A 27,308-nucleotide genomic window follows, 5' to 3' on the forward strand; every position below is an offset into this window, starting at 1 on the left:
ATTCCAATGAATCTTCTCACAAAGCTCAAGAAGTTGGAGATTTGTACATCACATACACTATAATCCTCAATGCCAGTGGAGAGGTTATAAGGGAGGACGTTGAGATAGACATTTTTGCATTTCATTCCTCTGTCCCTGTTCTCCTGCATGCTCTATGTTAACTGGATTAAAAGTAGAACATTTGGGAGTATGGGAATTAGAGGGAAATCACTAGCCTCCTGTATCTCCTGAACAATAGGACTTGGATTGTTTTCCCCTCAGCATTTGGATATAGAGAATAGATTTATTTTGTTCGAAAAAATTATGTAGGATTTGCCTGAACAATAACCAACAACTCTGCAAAATGTTGGAATAAAAGTAATTGTATATTTTAATTCAGTTGAATGGCTTAGGCAAACAGTTTATTGTAAAAATCAATCACACTTGTACTGTACAGAGCTTTTTCCTACCACCCTCCTGTGCTGTATCACCATGAGATCGGCCAATGATGGGCGGTGTTTCCCCTATATTACAGTTTTTTCCAACTGCTTACACAAGTTTTCAAAACTGTCTCCTTTTTTCCAAAATTCTACACACAATTCCCAAAACTGCACACACAAAATGCAAAATGCCTCACATCTCCTTCAAAATGTAAGACTGCATTCAAAATGCCATAAACACATGTCAGAATGAAGCCTTTGCATCAAATGGCAAACACTGCTTTCATAATAGTACATTTTTGGATATACCATGTAAACACTGTTGTTCTAAATCTAAAGCTCTTTGGTCTTTCATAGGCTTATATAACATTTTAATACAATGTTCTACAGTGAAAGTAATCTGCTGAGAGGGGTAACAAGTCCACTGTAAACACCAATGCAATGTAGAAACAGAAAATATTTATAAGGCCAAACATTACTGTTGTATACACTAGCATACATATGTAAACCAAAAGTATATTCTTTAGAATACAGTAAAGAACACAATTTGTGTGTGTGGGGTCCTGGGGGATCAGTCCAGGAATTGGTAGGGGGGGACAGTCACCACTGCTAAGCTACGCTTCATCTCTTCTCCGGCCTGAGTCTGGTCCTAGCATGGCGTATCCAACCTTGGACACAATACTTCATCCACATGGAGGGGATCTCCTAGCGTTCTATCTTGGACCAAACATGGTCCCCACATGGAGGGAAGTATCTCCTAGCGTATCTCCCCACATGGAGGGAAGTATCTCCTAGCATGGCATATCCAACCTTGGACAGAGGCAACCTCTATGTGGTGTATCCAACCTTGGACAGAGGCAACCTCTATGTCCCCACATGGAGGGAAGTATCTCCTAGCAGAGACAACCTGGGAGGGAAGTATCTCCTAGCGTATCCAACCTTGGACAGAGGCAACCTCTATGTCCCCACATGGAGGGAAGTATCTCCAACCTAGCGTGGAGGGAAGTATCTCCTAGTATCCAACCTTGGACAGAGGCAACCTCTATGTCCCCACATGGAGGGAAGTATCTTGGACAGAGGCAACCTCTATGTCCCCACATGGAGGAAGTATCTCCTAGCGTGGCGTATCCAACCTTGGACAGAGGCAACCTCTATGTCCCCAACCTTGGACAGGACAGGCAACCTCTATGTCCCCACATGGAGGGAAGTATCTCCTAGCGTGGACGTATCCAACCTTGGACAGAGAGGCAACCTCTATGTCCCCACATGGAGGGAAGTATCTCCTAGCGTGGCGTATCCAACCTTGGACAGAGACAACCTCTATGTCCCCACATGGAGGGAAGTATCTCCTAGCGTGGCGTATCCAACCTTGGACAGAGGCAACCTCTATGTCCCCACATGGAGGGAAGTATCTCCTAGCGTGGCGTATCCAACCTTGGACAGAGGCAACCCCACATCTATGTCCCCACATGGAGGGAAGTATCTCCTAGCGTGGCGTATCCAACCTTGGACAGAGGCAACCTCTATGTCCCCACATGGAGGGAAGTATCTCCCCACATAGCGTATCTCCTAGCGTGGCGTATCCACACCTTGGACAGAGGACAACCTCTATGTCCCCACATGGAGGGAAGTATCTCCTAGCGTGGCGTATCAGAGGCAATGTCCTGGAGGGAAGTGGACAGAGACAACCTCTATGTCCCCACATGGAGGGAAGTATCTCCTAGCGTGGCGTATCCAACCTTGGACAGAGGCAACCTCTATGTCCCCACATGGAGGGAAGTATCTCCTAGCGTGGCGTATCCAACCTTGGACAGAGGCAACCTCTATGTCCCCACATGGAGGGAAGTATCTCCTAGCGTGGCGTATCCAACCTTGGACAGAGGCAACCTCTATGTCCCCACATGGAGGGAAGTATCTCCTAGCGTGGCGTATCCAACCTTGGACAGAGGCAACCTCTATGTCCCCACATGGAGGGTATCTCCTAGTATCTTGGACAGAGGCAACCTCTATGTCCCCACATGGAGGAAGTATCTAGCGTGGCGTATCCAACCTTGGACAGAGGCAACCTCTTGGACAGAGGCAACCCTCTATGTCCCCACATGGAGGGAAGTATCTCCTAGCGTGGCGTATCCAACCTTGGACAGAGGCAACCTCTATGTCCCCACATGGAGGGAAGTATCTCCTAGCGTGGCGTATCCAACCTTGGACAGAGGCAACCTCTATGTCCCCACATGGAGGGAAGTATCTCCTAGCGTGGCGTATCCAACCTTGGACAGAGGCAACCTCTATGTCCCCACATGGAGGAAGTATCTCCTCTAGCGGAGGAAGTATCTCCTAGCGCGTATCCAACCTTGGACAGAGGCAACCTCTATGTCCCCACATGGAGGGAAGTATCTCCTAGCGTGGCGTATCCAACCTTGGACAGAGGCAACCTCTATGTCCCCACATGGAGGGAAGTATCTCCTAGCGTGGCGTATCCAACCTTGGACAGAGGCAACCTCTATGTCCCCACATGGAGGGAAGTATCTCCCCACATGGAGCGTGGCGTATCCAACCCTTGGACAGAGGCAACCTCTATGTCCCCACATGGAGGAAGTATCTCCTAGCGTGGCGTATCCAACCTTGGACAGAGGCAACCTCTATGTCCCCACATGGAGGGAAGTATCTCCTAGCGTGGCGTATCCAACCTTGGACAGAGGCAACCTCTATGTCCCCACATGGAGGGATCTCCTAGTATATCCAACCTTGGACAGAGGCAACCTCTATGTCCCCACATGGAGGAAAGTGGCGTATCCAACCTTGGACAGAGGCAACCTCTATGTCCCCACATGGAGGGAAGTATCTCCTAGCGTGGCGTATCCAACCTTGGACAGAGACAACCTCTATGTCCCCAATGGAGGAAGTATCTCCTCGTATGTCCCCCACATGGAGGGAAGTATCTCCTAGCGTGGCGTATCCAACCTTGGACAGAGGCAACCTCTATGTCCCCACATAGACCATATTTATAATTGCAGTCTCTTGTACATCTGTAAACAAGCGTCCTCGTCCTCCATGATGTCTTTGCCTTTCCACTCTGCACAGAATTCAAACACAGTATGTGTTCAGCATAGGAACTGTAAACAATGTACAAAACAATGTAGTACAGCATGATAACCAACCTCATTCATTCAATGTAGCACAGCATGATAACCAACCTCATTCATTCAATGCAGTGCAGTAAATGGATGGCTTAGAGTTACAAATGTTTATGCAATACTATGCAGTCGTACGTATTTTGCAGTACATTGCTGTAATGCTAAAATAGTCATTAGATAGTTGCATACCTGTTCTCATTTCTGAAGGTTCAAATTATGGACGCCATTGTAAATCGACTCAAGTTGGGCTGGACTCTCAGTCCAGCCTCTCTCATGGTCAAACCGTGGTTGATCACATGATCAACAAGTTTTGCCCTAATCTCATCAGAGATGGCTCTCCTTCCTTCTCTTCTTTGCCCTCATCCTCTTCCTCTCCCTCCTACTCCTCTTGCTCTCTGTCCATTGTTGGCATCCATTGTTCAAAACAGGTCATCTGACCTTTGACCTATTTATAGGCCTATACTACAGTAAAGCAGTGATTGGTTAGTGATCAGTTAAGCTATTAGTGTTTGCACATGTGAGGAGTGTGTGTGACCTGGTGAATAAGTGTAGCATTTTGATTGGTTGTGTTTGGAAAAGGAAAGCAAGTCACTTCCTGTTAGATTTTTGTGTTTTAGGTAGATAATTGTGTGTAGTGTTTTGAAAAAAGTGTTTTATGCAATTGACAACTGAGTCAAACGCTGAGAAATAGCTTATGGTTTTGGATATTTGGTGTGTAGTTTTGCACTTTGAGTGAGAGGTTTCAAAAATTGTGTGACATGAAAAGATTTTGTGTGTAAGCAGTTGGAAAAAACTGTAAGTTAGCATTGGCAGGCCTCAATTGCTAAATTGTGGCCGCCACTTCCAAGAACATGATGTCAAATTATCTATATATATTTGTTGTAGAAAAGCAGCTATATATATTTTTAAATAAGATCATCTTTGAGAACTAACAACCACCAGAATAAAAACCAGATAGTCAGGGAGAATCAAACATGTTAAAATGTCACGGCACGGTGCATCCATTGATTTTCTTATAATGTTTGAGTCATTCAGATAGCATAAGAACATGGGATAAGCCATGGCAAAATGTGTAGACTGGCAGAAAATTTGCTTTTAAACTACACATTTTCTCTCAGCGCTGAGGCAAAATGTGTTGAATTGCAGGAAACTAGCTTTAAAACTGTAACATTTTTGCTCCGTCACATGGCAAAATGTCTAAAATTGCAGGAAATTAGCAATAAAACAGCAACAGCTAAGAGGAGTGGCTCAAACTGTTTAGGCTGGAGAACGTGCTATTGGCAACATCCACTACCACACCCCCCTACGGTACCCGCTGCTGAAAAAAAAATCCAAAGGGAAACACTGGATGTGAGTTCTTGAACAAGGGTTGGGCAACTGGTGGGAGTTCTAGAACAAGGGGACTCCTGTGAGCTTCTGATTAACTCCTCAACCCAGCCTTCGTCTCCAGAGAGCAAAATGGCCCCCCTGACTGTGAGAGGCTAACAGCTGGTCTGGTGCTCCATCATCAGTGGTTTGAGGGCAATCGATAACAGAACCCAAATAAAGAAGCTCCTTGTTGTTGTAACCAGTCTCCTTGGGCTGCTTGTTCACCACCCATTTTTGTGCTGTCTGCTCTGGAGGACTAGGGCTTTAAAAATGGCTTTCTGTATGTTGTTATTTGTGCACATGGACTTCTGTTGGAGAACCGAGGAGAAAATGATTTTGGAACTTTGTGTTACTTGTCCCTGATCTTAGATGTCTTAAGTAAAGCAAAATGACAATCCATCAAATGTCTAACTGGTAATCTAATCCCTCATCATCTGTAGGAGTGCCTATGTCCGTACACCAAGAGCTTTACCCTTTACATGGATTGTTCCCCCCGCTCTCCTCCTCTCCCGAGGGGATATTTATTCTCAGAATAAAACGTAAGAGAAGTTGACGCGGTTATTAAACTACCATCTGGAGATATAGGGGTTCACACTACGGTCAGGCCTTGCCTGGCTACCCAGACTCCTTGCTCCGGCCAAATGCTACGTCACTTCCATGGACGTTAGTTTCTTCTCCACAATAAGTCTGGACCTGAATACCTCCCCAATGATTTTTAGAACGCGAACACATTCTAACCGATCCAGAAACCAATGAGTTGGGCCAGAGCCCGAACACACGTGGGTAAAGCAGCATTTCGTAAATTCGTAATTGGCTTTGATACTCTGGTTAGAGATGATTCAATTGCTGATGACTTTGTTTTGTACAACACCCCTCATTTTGACGTCACCACAAATGACTTCAACTATGGCAGGCTCAGACTGAAGTCTGCAGCGAACATAGAGCAGTGGAACAATTCAGTTTGAGTCGTCAGGCAAGGTTAGGCCCTCTCTCATATATATTGTCTGCATAGGTGCACCTTCAGATGTAGGTTTATGAGGGGTGGAATTGTATGGGGAGGATGGATACAAATGAGTCTGGCAGCAAACACCGGTCTCGCACCCTACCGGCGGCATGTTACGATTCAACTGTCTATGATTTACAGTAGAGACATTCCACTTTACTGCACAGAAATTAGATTCATATTGTTTTTCCCGCTATATGTCATGTTATGCCATATTTTATGTTACATATGATGTTATGATTAGGCGAGTTCCGAGTAGGTAAGATATTTACACTGAACAAAAATATAAACGCAAATGCAACATTTTTTTTTTTTTTACAGTTCATACAAGGAAATCAGTCAATGTAAATAAATAAATTAGGCCCTTAAACCATGGATTTCACATGACTGGGAATACAGACATGCATCTGTTGGTCAAAGATACCTTAAATGATTATGCTGAAACATGAGGTGATGGCCCATCGCCACCATAGGGCACTCTGTTCACAATGTTGACATCAGCAAACTGCTCGCTCACATGACACCATACATGATGTCTGCCATCTGCCCGGTACAGTTGAAACCGTGATTCATTTGTGAAGAGCTCACTTCTCCAGCGTGCCAGTGGCCATTGAAGGTTAGCATTTTCCCACTGAAGTCAGTTACGACACTGAATTGCAGTCAGATCAAGACCCTTGTGAGGACGACAAGCATGCATATGAGCTTCCCTGAGATGGTTTTGGACAGTTTCACAGTTTCATCAGCTGTCCGGGTGGCTGGTTTCAGACGATCCCGCAGATGAAGAAGCCGGATGTGGAGGTCCTGGGCTGGTGTGGTTACACGTGGTCTGCGGCTGCGAGGCCGGTTGAACGTACTGCCAAATTCTCTAAAATTATGTTGGAGGCAGCTTATGGTAGAGAAATTAGCATTAAATTATCTGTCAACAGCTCTGGTGGACACTCCTGCAGTCAGCATGCCAATTGCACACTCCCTTGAGACATCTGTGGCATTGTGTTGTGTAACTAACTGCACATTTTAGAGTGGCCGTTTATTGTGCCCAGCACAAGGTGCACCCGTGTAATGATACTTTTGTTTAATCCACTTCTTTATATGCCACACCTTTCAGGTGAATGGATTATTTTAGCAAAGAAGAAATGCTCACTAACATGGATGTAAACAAATTTGTGCACAAAATTTGAGAGAAATAAGCTTGTGCGTATGGAACATTTCTGGGGTCGTTTATTTCAGCTCATGAAACATGGGACCAACAATTTACATGTCGCGTTTATATTTTTGTTCAAAGTGTTGGGCACATCTGCTTCCCTCCATAACACCAGTTTTTTCTTGGGGGAGCTGTGATGGCGTACTTCAGCTGACAGGGGATCTTTTGGGGTTATTTGTAGAACCTCACTGCCACTGTAAATGTACCACCTGTTTTTTAGAAGATTCCAGAGTGAATCATAGTGATTAACTGTCATGCTTTGTGAACATCCTATGGATCAATCTCACTCTATTAATTGAAAAACCATTTCCCGTTAAAATCATATTACCAGCTGCTGTAATATGCTTGAGGGAGGCAGACTAGAGTGGTCACAGTGTATCCTCACTTTAAATTGAATGCGAAAAACCAGTTGAGGGAGTCCATTTGTTTATTAAATCTGTTTTAGCTATGCTGTCCCACCTCTGTTTCCTCAACTGTTCAGATCCAGCTGTTTGTCGAATGCCCTTTCATTTCATTCCCCCAACACGCTCCATAAAAGGCCAAATACAAATATCAAGTGGCAATGACATTTGTGCAAGTTATGGCACAAGGGGGAGTTGACAAATTCAATGGAGCCTTAGGATTATTTCTAAATGAGACATTGACAGCACACACATATGAGGTTTTTGTGTCTGGTCTGTCTTGGTTTCATGTGAGTAATTTCATGTGAGTAAAGGGTTTTGGGGCACAGACAGTTTTGGCTAGTGGTAAGTGAATGAGGTAATTGAGGTTGCTTTTGTCATGATCTCCAGTATTCTACAGTATACTTCCTGGAACACAGAGTAGAAAGAAATTAACTACCTCGTCCTACTCAACTTGAAGTGAGTGGAAAAAATCTTAATGCTTGATATGTCAAATTTAGATAATATGAATCCTGGGCTCGTTCGGATTTTTTTGAGGCCAAATGCAGACAGCAATTGTTTTTGTCAGAATGTAGAAACACTTTCTTAGAAAAAGTGAAAAATTAGATTAGACTTAAATATCGCTTTGGCACCATAGGTCGACAATTGCTTAATTCCATGGAATGTTACATCAATGAGCTCTCGATAAAATAATTCAAGCCATTAGCTGGCATACGAAACACCTCACTTTCACAGATTATAAAGTAATCAAGCCTCTTCCACAGAATACAGCTCTCATTCCTCTGGCAAGGGAAGTGCCGGTTAACAGCCAAGAGAGGACTCGTTTATATAAATGTGTCTAGAGAAACTTCCAAGCTTTTTTTAAATCACCTCTGAGTAGGTTCGTAATGGTGGATCTTGGAGATCCTCACAGGCATCCATCTATCTATTCACAGACTGAGGTCTTGGTGGTATTGGGTTGCACTCCTATGGTGTGCACCTGGGTAATTTGTTACAGGCTCACTGAGAGTTCTGTCATGATTGAATTACTCTCTTGACTCCCCAGAGTGGATGCTTTCCTAATACCCCCGGACTTAACTGTCCACTAAGGAGATCTCCAGATTCAAGAAGATGTGAAACGCTTTCACAGCCACTCCCGAGAAACCCTGAATGTGAGGCCATAGCAAATACTAGCTCATTAGCGCATATGACAATCGTTTCCGTGTACATTTGTTGCTAATGCCACATAACGTAATGCTACATGTGTTAACGCCGAAGATGTTTACAGTAATAATAACCCTATCCCAACGGTGTTTCCTCTGCTACTTTTCCTCACACCAGTCATCTGAGTTTAATTCCAGACCGCCTCCCTTCCCTTCACCTCAGCCCTGAAACACACACTGTACTAGCTGATCCCGGGACTAATTTCCCCTGCCTAACTACTCTGTTTTGTAGTTAGGCTGCTCTTTTGTGAATTATGGCTCTGAGGTTCTCAACTCGCTTCAGCCATACCGAAGCAAACGTCCTCTTCACAATACACTGTTATGCTAGAAGCGTACGTGAGAACAGAATTGTGCTTATGTACTTTGTTTACGTGGGCCTCTTTTTGTTTTAATCAGTATTAGTATCTTATTTATGTACGTAATGACATATTTATGGCGTCGGTTAGGCTGGGGCCTGTATTTGGTCAGAAGTAAAAGGCTCGTGCTTGGAGACGGTGATTAAAACAATCATAGAGAACTTAGAATACACATCATCTGTGCTCATCGCATCCCCATAACATGACCCGGCACAGCCGTGGAATTCCCCATCTAGGAACATGTGTTTATAGAGTCATACAGATGTATTGTGCAGCAGGGAGTGTGTGCCTGTGTGTGTGCGTGTGTATAGCCCAAACACAACAATTAATTAGCTGTCTTTGGAGATGGGACATTTTTTGTGTGCCTATGATTCACTGTATGTTAATGGGAAGTCCTGTAATGTCTTGCTCTGTGGTTAATGCTCTGGTCCTTGGCCTGCCAAATTTGATTTCATTTGAGTTAGATTCAGTTAATGAGCTCTAGAACGGTGTGTACCCACACTAAGACTATGGTGCATGGACATTAGCAACAATACAAGAAACGTACAGTACATAGCCGCCCAGTTAAGTAATATAAACAGAGTGAAAGTGAGTGCAGACAGAAATTTATGCAAAACCATTCAAAGGGTGAGCCAAAATGCACAAGTGCTGATTATACAGACCCAGATTGTGATTTTTCATATTTTTTGGCTGCTTCTCCTCTTGGCTGCTCCTGCAATAAGACGTGCCAAATCAAATGAACAAATACATGATATGTCTTTATTTGAGGGTAAATTGCTCATAAACCATTATTAAATAGTTTATTAGCCATTAATGAATTCTTAGTAATTATTCACCATTACATGTTTATGTACTAATTAATATTTACAAAATCAGGAACAGGCCTAATACATGTTTTTACTTGACTTACTAGTAAACAAACTATGTAATAATGTTTATAAGCAGTTTTTTTTATGTTTTTATTTAACTAGGCAAGTCAGTTAAGAACAAATTCTTATTTACAATGACGGCCTACCCCGGACGACACTGGGCCAATTATGCGCCGCCCTATGGGACTCGGTTGTGATACAGCCTGGAATCAAACCAGGGTCTGTAGTGACACCTCTAGTACTGAGATGCAGTGCCTTAGACCGATACGCCCATCGTGTATAGTCCATTAAAAAAATAATCAGTGAACTGAGTATGTTCTCTGAGCCTATACTTAGACTCTCCTGGCCCAAGCCCATTCCCCATGCGAGGGTCACGACCTCTCGAATGTCTGATTAGGAACAATGAAGACTAGACTCACAGCGGACAGGCTGAACCAGGAACTGTATCCCAGTAGGCCTCTCATTCAACCTCAGCAGCTAGGGAGTGTCCTAACCCAACCGGCCTATAGTTTCACCTCAGTACCCCTCGTTACCTCCTCTCCTCACCCTGCCTGCGGCCTAACATCTAATGCCATATCTAATTATTTTGTCTTGACCTTACAAGTGATGATGCCGTCAATCCTGTGTACAACTCTGTTGCTCGCTATTTTTGTTGGTGTATTGGCAGTGTCGCTCTTTATAGTACCCTTGCAGGTGCAATGGAGTTAATAACAAGACAATGCAATCTTACCACAACTTTGTCAGAGTCAGCACTTCTCATTTAAAGAAAGGGAGACACTGGGTTCGGCTTTAATTTACAGCCTTCTGTTTACCAGATATTGACATAGAAAATGGTATGGTGCTGACCAGCCGGTCTGGTATAACTAACTGTACGGTGTTGAGCAGCCGGTCTGGTGTACCTAACTGTACGGTGCTGACCAGCCGGTCTGGTATAACTAACTGTACGGTGCTGACCAGCCGGTCTGGTATAACTAACTGTACGGTGCTGACCAGCCAGTCTAGTATAACTAACTGTATGGTGCTGACCAGCCGGTCTGGTATAACTAACTGTACGGTGTTGAGCAGCCGGTCTGGTGTACCTAACTGTACGGTGCTGACCAGCCGGTCTGGTATAACTAACTGTACGGTGCTGACCAGCCGGTCTGGTATAACTAACTGTACGGTGCTGACCAGCCAGTCTAGTATAACTAACTGTATGGTGCTGACCAGCCGGTCTGGTATAACTAACTGTACGGTGCTGACCAGCCGGTCTGGTATAACTAACTGTACGGTGCTGACCAGCCGGTCTGGTATAACTAACTGTACGGTGCTGACCAGCCGGTCTGGTATAACTAACTGTACGGTGCTGACCAGCCGGTCTGGTATAACTAACTGTACGGTGCTGACCAGCCGGTCTGGTATAACTAACTGTACGGTGCTGACCAGCCGGTCTGGTGTACCTAACTGTACGGTGCTGACCAGCCGGTCTGGTATAACTAACTGTACGGTGTTGAGCAGCCGGTCTGGTATAACTAACTGTACGGTGCTGACCAGCCGGTCTGGTATAACTAACTGTACGGTGCTGACCAGCGGTCTGGTATAACTAACTGTACGGTGCTGACCAGCCGGTCTGGTATAACTAACTGTACGGTGCTGACCAGCCGGTCTGGTATAACTAACTGTACGGTGCTGACCAGCCGGTCTGGTGTACCTAACTGTACGGTGCTGACCAGCCGGTCTGGTATAACTAACTGTACGGTGCTGACCAGCCGGTCTGGTATAACTAACTGTACGGTGCTGACCAGCCGGTCTGGTGTACCTAACTGTACGGTGCTGACCAGCCGGTCTGGTATAACTAACTGTACGGTGCTGACCAGCCGGTCTGGTATAACTAACTGTACGGTGCTGACCAGCCGGTCTGGTATAACTAACTGTACGGTGCTGACCAGCCGGTCTGGTGTACCTAACTGTACGGTGCTGACCAGCCAGTCTGGTGTACCTAACTGCACGGTGCTGACCAGCCGGTCTGGTATAACTAACTGTACGGTGCTGACCAGCCAGTCTGGTGTAATGGTGTATGTCTGGAGAGTTCTGTGGATGAGTATGATGGATGAGGAGTCAGATGAGGAGTAGTAGGATGACAGGCCAGGTTTTACGGGGATACTCTTACTCACCTCTGCCTCTCATATAATACTGTGCCTCAGAGGGACGAGCTAGACCTTCCACAGTGCAGGCAGGGTGCTCCTGTGCTCAAATGTTCCCCAGCTGGAATTGATGCAGCTGTGACATGCAGTGACGCAGGCGGGGTGTCAGGTAACCCACCTACTGACAGCCTGACATCAATCACGCTCACTTACCAAGCTGCTCGTTAAGTAACACACCTCCTTTTCTTTCATGAAACGTTTCACCTGGAATGTGGACTTTTGAACAGAGGAGAAGCAGGTGTGTTTCAGAGAAACATTATATTTTCTCCTGCGGGTCTGCCTTTATGTCTGTCTGTCTGGCCCTCGGTCTACTGCCTTTCTATACACAAAAGCTCTTGGATTGCACAGTAACTTGCTTCAATTCTAGACGAGAATGAATGACTATACACTCACCAGACAGTTTATTAGGTACACACATCTAGTACCGGGTCGGACCCCCCTTGTACGAATTCTTCGGGGCATGGATTCTACAAGTAGGAAACATTCTGTGACAAGGATGGATGAGTTGTGCGTTCCGAGACGTTGTTCTGCACCGTTATTTGTCTGTTTGTGGCCTGCCTGTTAGCTTGCACAATTTTTGCCATTCTCCTTCGACCTCTCATTAACAAGGCTTTGACGTGTGGCTCCAGCAGTGTCCTCCACCGGAACCCAGCATCTCTCCTCCAGACCGTACCCCTACCAGTCTACGAGGTACTGAAGGCCCCTCGCCCAACGTCTCGAATCCAAGATGGATCAAACTGAGTACGCCGGGACCTCCTCGATGTCCAGAGGGGGTGGAGGAACATCCCGCACTTCAGCCTCCTGGAGTGGACCAGCCACCACCGGCCTGAGGAGAGACACATGGAAGGAGGGGTTAATATGGTAATTAGTGGGTAGCTGTAACCTATAACGTACCTCGTTCACTCTCCTCAGGACATTAAATGGCCCCACAAACCGTGGACCCAGCTTCCGAGAGCAGGCGGAGGGGCAGGTTTTGGATCGAGAGACAGACCCTGTCCCCTGGTGCGAACACCGGGGCCTCACTGTGGTGACGGTCTGCGCCAACTTTCTGGCGCAGTATGGCGCACTGAAGGTGGACGTGGGCGGCTTCCCAGGTTTCCTCCGGGCACCGGAACCAATTGTCCACCAATTGCCAGAACCGGCTGATACCCTAATACACATTGAAAGGGATAAAGGTTATTTGAGGAGTGGCGTAGCGAGTTCTGGGGCATCTCTGCCCAGGGCACGAACTTCGCCCACTCCTCAGGCTGGTCCTGGCAATAAGACCGCAGAAACCTACCCACATCCTGGTTAACTCTCTCCACCTACCCATTACTCTCGGGGTGAAAACCTGAGGTAAGGCTGACCGAGACCCCCAGACGTTCCATGAATGCCTTCCAGACCCTTGATGTGAACTGGGGACCCCGATCAGACAATATATCTTCAGGCACCCCATAGTGCTGGAAAACGTGTGTGAATAGGGCCTCCACAGTTTGTAAGGCCGTAGGGAGACTGGGCAAAGGAAGGAGATGACAGGACTTAGAAAAACGATCCACAATGACCAGGATCGTGGTGTTACCCTGTGAAGGTGGAAGATCAGTTAAAAAAATCCACCGACAGGTGCGACCACGGCCGTTGTGGAACGGGTAAGGGTTGTAACTTACCTCTGGGCAGGTGTCTAAGAGTCTTGCACTGGGCGCACACTGAGCAGGAGGAAACATAAATCCTCACGTCCTTAGATAAAGTGGGCCAACAGTACCTCCCATCAAGACAGCGCACCGTCCGACCTATCCCAGGATGACCAGAGGAGGGTAACGTGTGGGCCCAATAGATTAGTCGGTCGCGGAACATACAGATGGAACATACAGATGCCCAGCTGGACACTGAGGGGGAGAGGGCTCTGCACGTGACGCCCGCTCAATGTCTGCGTCCAGCTCCCACACTACCGGCGCCACCAAACAAGAAGCCGGGAGTATGGGAGTGTGATCCATGGACCGCTCCTCTGTGTCATACAGCCGGGACAGTGCGTCTGCCTTAACGTTCTGGGAGCCTGGTCTGTAAGAGAGGGTAAACACAAAACGAGTGAAAAATATGGCCACCTTGCCTGACTAGGATTCAATCTCCTCGCCTCCCGGATGTACTCCAGATTGCGATGGTCAGTCCAGATGAGAAAGGGATGTTCAGCCCCCTCAAGCCAATGTCTCCATGCCTTCAAGGCTTTTATGACAGCCAACAGCTCCCGGTCCCCCACATCATAGTTTCGCTTCAGTGGCGTACCCGAACGCTGAGAGAGCACTGCTCCTATCCCAGCTTCGGATGCGTCCACCTCCACTATGAATGGCAAAGAGGGATCCGGATGAGCCAACACAGGAACCGAGTTAAACAGAGTCTTCAGGTAAACAGAGTCTGCCTAAAAGCCCTGTTTGCCTCAACTGACCACTGCAAGCGCACCGGGCCCCGCTTTAGCAGTGAGGTAATGGGAGCAGCAACCTGACCAAAACCCCGGATAAACCTCCGGTAGTAGTTGGCTGCACCTCCTTTACCGTGGTGGGAGTCGGCCAATTACACACGGCTGCAATGCGGTCGCTCTCCATCTCCACTCCTGACGTGGAAATCCGATGCCCTGGGAAGGAGACAGATTGTTGGAAGAACAAGCATTTCTCAGCCTTGACATATAGATCATGCTCCAACAGGCGACCAAGCACTTTGCGCACCAGGGACACATGCTAGGCGCATGTAGCGGAGTATATCAGAATATCATCGATATACACCACTACGCCCGTGCAGGTCTCTGAAAATCTTGTCTACAAATTATTGGAAGACCGATGGAGCATTCATCAACCCATATGGCATGACGAGGTACTCATAATGCCCTGAGGTGGTGCTAAATGCCGTCTTCCACTCGTCTCTCTTCCGAATACGCACCAGATTGTACGCACTCCTGAGATCCAGTTTAGTGAAGAAGCTATATCTCACCGTGATTTTATTGAGACCACGATAATCAATGCACGGGCGCAAACCGCCCGTGCTTCTTCTTCACAAAAAGGAAACTCGAGGAGACGGGTGAAATGGAAGGCCGAATGTACCCCTGACGCAGGGATTCGGAGACATATGTCTCCATAGCCACCGTCTCCGCTTGCGACAGGGGATACACGTGACTCCTGAGAAATGCAGCGTCTACCAGGAGATCTATTGCACAATCCCCCCATCGATGAGGTGGTAATTGAGTCACCCTCTTTTTACAGAAGGCGAGAGCCAAATCGGCATATTCTGGGAGAGTGTGCACGGTAGAGACATGGTCTGGACTTTCCACCGTAGTAGCACCAACGGAAACCCCTAAACAACCTACCTGAGCACTCTCGCGACCACCCCGTGAGAGCCCTCTCTGGCCAAGAAACAGTGGGGTTATGACAAGCTAACCAGGGTAGGCCTAGCACCACAAAATACGCAGTAGAATCAATAAGGAAAAAACTAATTTTCCTTGTGACCCCCCTTGCATTACCATTAGCAAAGGAGCGGTGGCCTCCCTGATCAACCCTGACCCTAATGGCCGACTATCTAAGGCATGAATGGGGAAAGGCATATCCACAGGAACAATTGGGATCCCTAAACTATGAGCTAAACTTTTATTAATGAAATTCCCAGCCGCGCCGGAATCTACTAGCGCCTTGTGCTGGGAACGCGGGGAAAATTCAGGAAAAGTGACAGAGACAAACATATGTGCAACAGAGGGCTCTGGATGAGAATGGTGCCTACTCACCTGGGGTGACGCCAGAGTGCCCTGCCTGCTGCCTTGATTCCCAGAGGAACCAACCTGGCACCGACCAGCAGTGTGACCTCTGCGACCAGATATGCGATCATGCTGGTCATTTATGAACATTTGAACATCTTGGCCATGTTCTGTTATAATCTCCACCCGGCACAGCCAGAAGAGGACTGGCCACCCCACATGTGCTCTCTCTAAATCTCTCTTTCTCTCTCTCGGAGGACCTGAGCCCTAGGACCATGCTCCAGGACTACTTGACATGATACCTCCTTGCTGTCCCAAGTCCACCTGGCCGTGCTGCTGCTCCAGTTTCAACTGTTCTGCCTTATTATTATTGACCACGCTGGTCATTTATGAACATTTGAACATTTTGGCCATGTTCTGTTATAATCTCCACCCGGCACAGCCAGAAGAGGACTGGCCACCCCACATAGCCTGGTTCCTCTCTAGGTTTCTTCCTAGGTTTTGGCCTTTCTAGGGAGTTTTTCCTAGCCACCGTGCTTCTACGCCTGCATTGCTTGCTGTTTGGGGTTTTAGGCTGGGTTTCTGTACAGCTCTTTGAGATATCAGCTAATGTACGAAGGGCTATATAAATACATTTGATTTGATTTGATTTGACATATGGTGCTTGAGCGGGAACCCCCTCCGGTCTCCCTGCGCACCTTCCCTCCCAACTCCATGGGTACAGGAGAAAGACGAGGGCGTAACTCTTCTCACGGTCCGATGGAGCTGGGTGGACCGTGCCCAGATACAAGCTTAGTTTGAGGAGAAAACCCTGGCAGCCAGCAGTATCTCCGTCGTACCCCTTAGGCAGGGATAAATGGTTCCTGCTGGGTTCAGGCAGGGATAAATGGATCCTGCTGGGTTCAGGCAGAGATAAATGTATCCTGCTGGGTTCAGGCAGGGAAAGAGCACTCAGGGGAGACCCCGGTTGTGCTGGTGGAGGCGCTGGAAAAACTCCCTGTCTCTACCAGCGGTCCATATTCTGGACAACGCGATCCATGGCGGCGCTCAGATTGTCAATCATCTCCGTATGTTCCATGACGCGCTCTTCCACCTCCATGACCTTCTCCTGCTGACCTTATTTTTTGGTCAGAGATTCTGTCAGAGTCGTGTGTATATGTGGCAGGGAAGTCAGGCGCAGGAGAATCCAACCGAATGTAAGGGAGTTATTCAATAACAATAAACGAAACATAACTCCAACACTAAATGTAACAATAAAACAAAGTGGGTACGAGGACCCGTCGCGCACCAATACAAACAACACAACACTGAATAACAAACAATCTCTGACAAAGACATGAGGGGAAACAGAGGGTTAAATACACAACAGGTAATGAATGGGATTGAAACCAGGTGTGTAGGAAGACAAGACAAAATCAATGGAAAATGAAAAATGGATCAATGATGGCTAGAAGACCTGTAACATTGACCGCCGAGCACCGTCCGAAAAAGGAGAGGCTTCGACCTCGGCAGATGTCGTGACACCAGGATGGTGGCCGTTTCTGAGATACTGGATCCGGCATGCAGGGCGCCAACGATCATACCACTCGCTAAGATCACTTGTTTTGCCCATTCTAATGTTCAATCAAACAGTAACTGAATGCCTCGATGCCTGTCCTCCTGCTTTATATAGCAAGCCACAGCCACGTGACTCACTGTCTGTAGGAGTGATACATTTTAGTAAACAGGATGTGTACAGAATAAACTGGCCACTGAGTGCATGGTATTGATTCCTAGTGGGGAAATGTGTGTTTTGCACTACTGCAGTATCACACAATCTTCTTCAATGTGAAGGCCTATCATGAGAATATCAATAGCTGTTTCTACTACCATCTCTCCGTTGTTCTAGGGAACTCGATTGAGTTCATTCGAGACTTGTGATTTCAGCAAAGCCCAAGAAGAAGAAAAAACAGTCTCTCAACATAATACTACAGCTCTCAGATCACTCACTATGCCCATATAGTGTTGAACCCCCACTGCCCAGGGTTATTCTGGACTGTTTCCCTTTCCTTACTTTTCATTTCTTTTCACACTTTGTGTTTGTTCCTGAGGGTGTGACTGGTGAGCATGGGAATGAGAAGACAATGGAGTCCAGAAGCACAAAGAGCCATGGTGGTGCTGTAGGGGAGCATCCTCTGCTCTGAACTTGACCCTGAACACCAAACAAATACACATCTGATATATTCAGCATTTCATTATGGTGTCACACCTCCATGTAGAAGCCTGAGGTTGTACGTGTAAGACTTGTGGTCTTCATAGATAGCAAAAACTAAGTTCTGTGTCTATGTCTATAAGTGTACATTTGAAAAGATTGCAGTCATGTTTGTTGATATGGCTTGGCATCGTTTAACATTTCCAAAATAGCATACATACATATAGAGCATGGTTTCCACTAAACAACTAGGCAAGTTGACTGTAGTACGCTGTCACTGTGTACTCTCGTAGAGCATGGTTTCCACTAAACAACTAGGCAAGTTGACAGTAGTACACTGTCACTGTGTAGTACTCAAGTCAAAGGTAAACAAAATCCAACCTGATGATTAAGTCAGAAGGCCCACTCAGAAGACTTTGAGCCGGGCCTCCGAGGGAAAAGCTCTGTAAGTGGCATCGAGGGAATGACAGGGGCAGAGATTTGTTTATGGAGACTAAATTTAACCTGACATCTGCTTCAAATAGAAACCCGCCATAAATATGAATGAATGGAGGGAAGAATCTGGTATCGTCGATGCAGAGGGAGACAGAGAGAGAGAGAGAGCAAGAGAGAGAGAGAGAGAGAGAGAGGGAACCCTTTCCACCTGAAAACCTATTTTTAGAATCTCTGATTCTATTTCCTGCACGAAGAGGCTATTTTTAGCAGATGAAGAAGCGAGCGGAGTCGGAGACAGCTAGAGCGTGTGGAATCAGCCAGAGCAGGGAGAGATGCACCATTAGGGAGGAGGGAGAGACAGCGACAGCACAGGTATCTTTAGAATACCTTCTTCTCATTCTCACACTCTCACTATCACATACACACACAGCTCCCCTCGCAATGCCACGTCATTCTTGCCAATGTAGAATGCTCTCTCTCTCTCTCTCTCTCTCTCACTCTCTCTCCCTTTCTCTCATCATCTCTCTCTGCTTGTCTCAGGATTGAACAGTTACTTTCCCCTGTCTCTCTCTGTGTATTATGTCTCTCTCTGTCTGTGTATTCTGTCTCTCTCTCTCTCTCTCTGTATTCTGTCGTTCTCTGTGTATTCTGTCTCTCTCTGTGTATTATGTCTCTCTCTGTGTATTCTGTCTCTCTCTGTGTATTCTCTCTCTGTGTATTCTGTCTCTGTGTATTCTGTCTCTCTCTGTGTATTCCGTCTCGCTCTGTGTATTCCGTCTCGCTCTGTGTATTCCGTCTCGCTCTGTGTATTCTGTCTCTCTCTGTGTATTCTGTCTCACATGACACAATGTGATAGACCAGCATCTTGTCTTAATGCAACATCCCAGGGAATGAAGTGGGTGGGAAAATGTATGGAGTGCATGGAGTGCCCATTTTTACATTTGTAAATTTGACATGGGTAAAATCTACATGGGTATAGTTCCCACCCCAAAAATATTGTTGCAGTTTTTTTTTTTTTTTACTTTTACCCCTTTTTCTCCCCAATTTCGTGGTATCCAATTGTTTTAGTAGCTACTTCTTGTCTTTAGCTGATAGGAGTGGAACCCAGTGTGGTCGTCTGCTGCAATAGCCCATCTGTGACAAGTACTGACAAGTAGTGCATTCCAATTTACTGTTCTGCACACCACTGTTGTACTGAGCAGTTATTTGCCTGTTTGTGGCCCACCTGTTAGCTTGCACGATTCTTCTTCCACCTCTCATTGAACAAGTTGTTTTCACCCACAGGACTGCCTCTGTCTGGATGTTTTTTGTTTGTCGCACCATTCTCTGTAAACCCTAGACACTGTTGTGTGTGGAAAGCCCGTGGAAAGCCCGGAGGCCAGCCGTTTCTGAGATACTAGAACCGGCGCGCCTGGCACCCACGATCATTCCACGCTCAAAGTCGCTTAGGTCACTCGTTTTGCCCATTCTAACGTGCAATCCAACAGTAACTGAATGCCCGATGCCTGTCCTCCTGCTTTATATAGCAAGCCATGTCCACGTGATTCACTGTCTGTGGGAGCAAACCATTTTCGTACAAACAGAAAATAAATCAAATATACAGTATAAATCGTGGTACTGCATATAGACATAGTACCTTACAATGTGATGTATTTAATATAACAGGTGTTTCAGCAATCCAATGACCACACCACTTGCACAGTCTTCACATTTTGCTGCCTTAAAATTACATCTCAAAATGGAATAAATGGAAATGTTTTCCTACCAATTTACACAACCTACTCTGTATTTTAAAACTCAAACAAAAATTATAGAAAATGTTCCTAATGAATAAAAAATAAGAATAATAAGAAGATGTCGTTATTGTATATCTTCACACCCCAGAGTTAATATTTGGGGGAAGCACCTTTGGCAGCCATTACAGCTGTGAATAATTTTGAATCAGATTCTGCCAACTTTTCACAACTCTTAGGGCAACATTTATCCATTGTTTTTGTCAAAATTACTCAAGCTCAGTAAATTTGTTTGGGAATTGGGTGTCATTGATGGACAACAATATTCAAACCTTGTCTCTGATGTTCAAGCAAATCAGGACTGAGGCTGGAACACTCAGGAACACTCAACACCTCTTGGAAAAACATAATTTTTTATATATTCATGTAATATTTTTAAAATCTCAAACAGTTACAAACATACACATACGAACAACTTACAGAAACACTATACTATTTTCATATTTTAATTAAAAAAACATTTGATTTTTCCATTGTGTTAATGATGGCAGGGTTTTTTTGTATACGTTTTTTTCAAGATGAGTGATGAAAAGAGAATCGTCCAGCCCATTGGGTATTTGACTACACCCCAATATGCCATATTTTGAAATATGCAGACAGATGGATTGAAAGTAAGTTTACATTGAAATACTTCTGATAGCCCACTTTCTAGCTCCGCCCATAACTTTTGGACTTTTTAGCATTCCGTGTAAGCATGGATTATTGAGTCATTGTTAGTTTTACACTTAAGACATGACTCTGCCGTTGTGCTGTAGAATTTCAGATTTTTTTTCTCTCCTGTATAATAAATTCAATATGTACATTTTCATTAACTGTCATTTAATTAGTTTAATATGCTCCAACATTCCCTCCATCTTGTGCCAACATCTGCGTTGTGTTGTGTAATGGATTTGTCCCAAGACTTTCGTTTTTAATTTAGTTTTTTAATTTAGGCCGACTATCTGTTGTTCCACATAATGAATCTGTTATTCAATGCATTTGTATGGGCTAATAGCAGTAAGGCCCCAAATATTTGTTCATTGGCTTAGACTCTAATGGAATAACTGGTAGCAAAAACATATATGGTGATGGAGATGTTGAGGAGGGGTGTGTAGACATTCACTAGGCAATGTATCTATCAATTCCATGTCTGCACCCGACAGGTAGCAATAAATACCCCCAGTGGGGTTCCCAATTAGGTTCAGTTGAACCAGAGCCGAGAGTTTGACTTTGCCATTATTAAAGCACTGGATGCCAGTTTTATTGCTGTGTAATAGCTCATCTGACAGAAGAGAGACGTTAATGTTGTGTAATTTCCTCATATAATTGAGAGACATCTACGGGGACAGTTCTGGCTTGGTTAGTTTCAATTTCAAGTCAATTCAAACTGTTTTAGCATGAGGGTTTTATTTTTTCATATCACTTTGCACTATTTATTTGCAAAGGGCTTAGGCTACATCCAGTTTCTGTCCAAAAACAGCCACAGTTACCGCAATGGTTGTTTGCTAAAGTACCGATTTTCCAGCTCTGGAGTTCATCAGAACCTGCATACCAAGTGGCGCTAAGCTTGGATGTTATAGTGGAGGTTGTTGGAATGTGGATGTGGATCAAGGTGGAACCGCGCCGAGAATGAGAAATGCCTTTATTTGGCCAAAGATGGACCATCATCATGACCCTCTGCTGTAGGCAGTGCAGACTCTTGGCTGTGTCTCAACAGTCTAGTGGCTTCCATATCTTGTCTCCTTCCCTTTGTACAGATCTGAAAATGCTGGTAGATGTGATGGGGTAGATATGTAGTGTAGAATTCATTTGGGAATCTCCTTGGGTTTCATATGTGTTTTTAAGATCTGTTGCAGATGAAGGGAAGGAGACAGGGAGACTACGCCCCTTTAGACTAGTGAGATGCATTATTATCAAAGAGAACTGTTTTTGCATGTCAACCTGGGCTCGGCGGTGCAGAGCTGCACTAATCTTAATGTATATGGATCCATTCCTATCCATTTGAATGGCCTTAAAGATGGTTTACAGATCTGTGAATCTGTGCAGCTGGTGCCTCAGGCCGACCCTCGTCATCAAACAGCCAGTTCCCATAGTCTGACCAGCCAACACCATTCAGATATACTTTTCTGACGCAGTCAACTCCACAATGTATTATTATACAGGTTTTTTCACCCTCTCAACCACTCGTTTGTTTCCGTCATATGGAGGTAATTTGGTGTGACTCAGAACAATGATGGGCCTTTTTTTGTATGCGTCCATTTCCTGTGCTTTTGATAAATCACCTTCGTTGTTGAAAGGGTTTGTGCTATTATTGACGCCATTGATATTTTTAGTTTGGGCTTCTCAAACGCACTCAATTTGTTTAGAGGGGAGAAAGGAGGGGTTTGATTCCTTTGTCCCGTTGGTGATGTCTGACTTGACGTCAGTCTCGAAGGAAAGTGCCTTGTTGCGAATGATTAAAACCTGTTGTGTATTGTGCTTTAACTGAGTGTGTGTTTGTTCTGTGTGCACAAGGTGCGTTCCATTTATTGAGTGATGGAGCATCATTTGTGACGTGGATGATTTTTGGAGCATGGTTATTACAATTATAAATGATAGTGATGATGATAATAAGCAGCTTTCATTGAAAGACATGCTAAATCATGGTACATGTTGAGAGCCACTGTGGCCTATTCTCGATCACTCTCCCATCTCAGGTTACTCTTCACCATACTCTCCTCACTCTCATTAAAGGGTGATACCCTTAGGGTGTTGTATGTCAAATTCATATTTACTGTAATCTGAACAGTTCTTAGATTTTTATTGTTGTTTTGGAACTTTGATTTAGGCTACAAGTTTGAAACTGTGAATTGTTTTCTCATCTGCTCTCTCCCTCTTTCTCTTTCCCCATAGTTTTGATGCTGAGAATGGCTTGTCGGTGGGGCGCAGCCCCCTGGACCCTCCGGCCAGTCCCAGCTCCGGCCTGGTGCTCCAGGCCAACTACCACAGCCAGCGCCGTGAGTCCTTCCTCTACCGCTCCGACTCAGACTTTGACCTCTCACCCAAGGCCCCCTCGAGGAACTCGTCCACTGCCAGTGATCTGTAAGTGCCCCCCCTCATATTGGTACTGTCTCCCTCTGTGACCTTTCACCTTCCACTCACATCTATTGAAGCATCATGGCAGAGATGTCTCAATGTAGGCCTTGATGCTGCAAGGTCTCCACTTCTTGTAATGCCCAAGGTTATATACAGATATGGTTTTGTGGAACAGATACAATTATATGTGGAAGGGAATTGCTTCTTGGATCACTTTCCAAAAGGGAATTCCGATAGCAAAACATGGGGAATATGTTAGGCCCATTGAAAGCTTTCCCTTTAACTGTATAATCACAGCAAGGAATGGATAGAAATGTACAGAATGGTTCTCTGGAGGAAAGTGGGGTCATGCTTTTTCAATTTCAGTCAAGAGGAGGGTTTAGTCTTTTTTAAATCTAGTCCAGGCGAGAGTAATATCATTTGTAATTGATGAAATGTCTATATTTCTCAGTGTTTTAGAATTAGTTGCTTATTAGGATATTTATATCGTTGTGTGCCCGATGCCACCCCTCATCTCTGATTCTCTGCTATCATGTGCACTATCATATGCGCCTATAGGCTATTTAGTGTGGTCTCAATCAAATGATCCATAGCCTATAGGCTACGAAGTGCATACTGGGAGAAGCACAGAGCAAAGTTGTATATCTAAGATAGCTGCTGGGATGGTGTAAATAAAACTAGGCTGCATTGCAAACGGCAATGGACATTCCAACCCTGAGCCCCGGCCTGCTCTGCTCTTGCTGATCAAAAACATGTTTGTGTGCTGCTTAACCAATGGCTGTGTAGGCCTATGGTGACAGTTCAAGGAGGAGAGTCAAAGGCTTCTTCCGAAAATAATTTAATCTTGCGCGCTGACTTGACTACAGTCTATGTTCTGTTCCTTTTGAGAAGAAGAGTGGGAAGATGAGGAGGGCCGGAGGTCAACTTTGATAGCTTGCTTCCACTATAATTAACTTAATTAATAACAATATGTTTTTTTGCCCATTATATACAGTACCAGTCAAAGGTTTGGACATACCTACTCATTCAAGGGTTTTTCTTTATTTTTTACTAGTTTCTACATTGTAGAATAATAGTGAAGACATCAACACTATTAAATACCACATATAGAATCATGTAGTAACCAATTTTGTTTTAAACAAATCAAAATATATTTTAGATTTTAGATTCTTCAAAGTAGCCACCCTTTGCCTTGATGACAGCTTTGCACACTCTTGGCATTCTCTCAACCAGCTTCACCTGGAATGCTTTTCCAATGAGTTCTCACATATGCTGAGCACTTGTTGGCTGCTTTTCCTTTACTCTGCGGTCCAACTCATTCCAAACCATCTCAATTGGCTTGAGGTCAGGTGATTGTGGAGGACAGGTCATCTGATGCAGCACTCCATCACTCATCACTCTCCTTCTTGGTCAAATAGCCTGGAGGTGTGTTGGTTCATTGTCCAAATGATAGTTCCACTATGCGCAAACCAGATGGGATGGCGTATCACTACAGAATGCTGAGGTAGCCATGCTGGTTAATCCATTCATCTACTCTGTGTCCCACAAAGACACAGCTGTTGAAAGCAAAAATCTCACATTTTCAGACCTAAGGACAGATTTCCACCAGTCTAATGTTCATTGCTCGTGTTTCTTGGCCCAAGCAAGTCTCTTCTCATTATTGGTGTCCCTTAGTAGTGGTTTCTTTGCAGCAATTCGACCATGAAGGCCATGAATTTGACCATGAATTCGACCATCATAGTGCTTGTTGGTTTTTGCGACTGCACTTGAAGAAACGTTTAAAGTTCTTGACATTTTCTGCATGTCTTAAGGTAATGATGAACTGTTTCTCTTTGCTTATTTGAGTTGTTCTTGCCTTAACATGGACTTGGTCTTTTAACAAATAGGGCCATCTCCTGTATACCACCCCTACCTTGTCACAACACTACTGATTGGCATAATCGCATTAAGATGGAAAGAAAATCCACAATAAAACTTAACAAGGCACACCTGTTAATTGAAATGCATTCCAGGTGACTACCTCATGAAGCAGGTTGAGAGAATGCCAAGTGTGTGCAAAGCTGTCATCAAATACATTTGATTTGTTTAACACTTGTTTGGTTTCTACATGAGTCGATATGTGTTATTTCATAGTTTTGATGTCTTCACAATTATTCTACAATGTAGAAAACAGTTCAAATAAAGAAAAACCCTTGAATGAGTAGGTGTGTAGCATGTAAATGATGCATGCCAGCAAAGCCACTACACAACACAACACTAAACAATAAATTAATTGCATTATAATGGTCACAAAAGGTTCCCACAAAATGTTAGGGCCATAAAAGGCATCCCACAGCAGTCGCAACACCTTACCAATGCTACACCGGGCTACCAGCGAGCCTTGTCTGGCATTGAAACAGTTCATTCAGCCTCATTTACTGCCTTTTAAAAACCATAGCTGATATGGCTGACTGGATTAAACAAATGTGGTTTCTACTGACAATTGAGATGCACAAACTATGGCATAAGGGGATGACGGCGGGATAAGAAGCAATCCGTAATTTTGATTAAGACATTAATGAGCGAGCTTGGACAGACATAGTCAATATAACTATTTGTTCAGCACTTTTGAAATGTACAGCGACAGGATCCCGAACATGAGCCGTTTTTACAATATTCTCTCTTAACACTAAGTCAGAACCGTAGGATAAATGAAGGGGGCATATAAGCAGACAATGAAAGCTCTTACAATAGATGATTACATTTATCTAAAACAGGCTATAGGCTACATGAGCACCACTAAGTCAATAGGCAAAATTCTGAGGGAAAAGGGACCAAATTATTGTGGGTGAGACCAAGTTTGTATGCAGCTTTATTAAGTCAATTATTTTTTGTATATTTTTTTTTACATTGTTTGCAAACTGTTATGTGACATGTATTTATGCCAAAATAACATGCAAAACAGAGCCATCAATTTAGCTTGCTGACGTTAGCTAGCTAAATAGTTAGCATCATATTTAGCATAACAGGCTAGCTAGCTTAATTCCTACCTTGCTAACCAAGCAAACCAGATGATAGGTTTGATGTAGCTAGCTACTGTACAGAGGTGGGACCAAGTCACTATTATTCGAGTCACAAGCAAGTTGAGTCACAAGGTCCGAGTCTCAAGTCGTGTCCCAAGTATAACAGGTCAAGACTTAAGTCATGCAATCTAAGAACAAGTCGAGTCACAAGTTTTTTCAAGTCAAGTAAAAAACAAATCTGTACATGCAACGACATATTCAACTACAAATCTTTCTCTATTTATTGAGGCTACCAGACAGCCATTTTCATTATTTTGATTTTGAAAAAGCCATATCTCAGACTGGCTAATAAAAATAAAAGATTAAGATGGGCAAAAGAACATACACTGAACAGCAATATGGCTTTTTCTTTGCAACTCTGCCTAGAATGCCAGCATCCCGGAATCGCCTCTTCACTGTTGACGTTGAGATTGGTGTTTTGCGGGTACTATTTAATGAAGCTGCCAGTGGAGGACATGTGAGGCGTCTGTTTCTCAAACTAAACACTAATGTACTTGTCCTCTTGCTCAGTTGTGCACCGGGGTCTTTCAGAAGAAAGTGTTTTGTTTCTGGCCATTTTGAACCTGTAATCAAACACACAAATGCTGATGCTCCAGATACTCAACGGGTTTAAAGAAGGCCAGTTTTATTGCTAACATAATTGCAAAAGGGTTTTCTAGTTGTCAGGACCCGGTTACGAACCTGGGTCTCCGGAGTGAGAAACAGTCACTTAACCAACTGAGCCACGAATAGTCAGCAGAACCCAGAAGATGAGGCAGACACAGCAGTACTTAAGACGGTGTATTTAATAAAGTAAAAAGGAGAAGTCCTTAAATACAAAAATGGCAAATCCAAAAGGTGGTAGGAATAGCACAAAAAAGCCTCAAGAGACACTCAAAAACAAAAACAGAATTCCACAAGAGCATCCACCGGAATCGACAAGAAAACA

At 44.7% G+C, this 27,308-nt stretch overlaps 1 protein-coding gene across 2 annotated transcripts in view; it reads left to right on the forward strand.

Moving 5' to 3' along the window:
- Positions 1–27,308, forward strand: part of LOC135558526 (3',5'-cyclic-AMP phosphodiesterase 4D-like) — a 79,185-nt gene that overhangs the window by 27,070 nt on the left and 24,807 nt on the right. For both annotated transcript variants that reach the window (XM_064992389.1, XM_064992388.1), the window contains exon 2: positions 23,136–23,324. In XM_064992389.1, coding sequence (XP_064848461.1) covers positions 23,136–23,324 — 189 coding nt within the window. The remainder of the gene's footprint in view (positions 1–23,135; positions 23,325–27,308) is intronic.

The sequence above is a fragment of the Oncorhynchus masou genome, chromosome 17 (genome assembly GCF_036934945.1).
Source record: "Oncorhynchus masou masou isolate Uvic2021 chromosome 17, UVic_Omas_1.1, whole genome shotgun sequence".
Classification (NCBI taxonomy): Eukaryota; Metazoa; Chordata; class Actinopteri; order Salmoniformes; family Salmonidae; genus Oncorhynchus; species Oncorhynchus masou.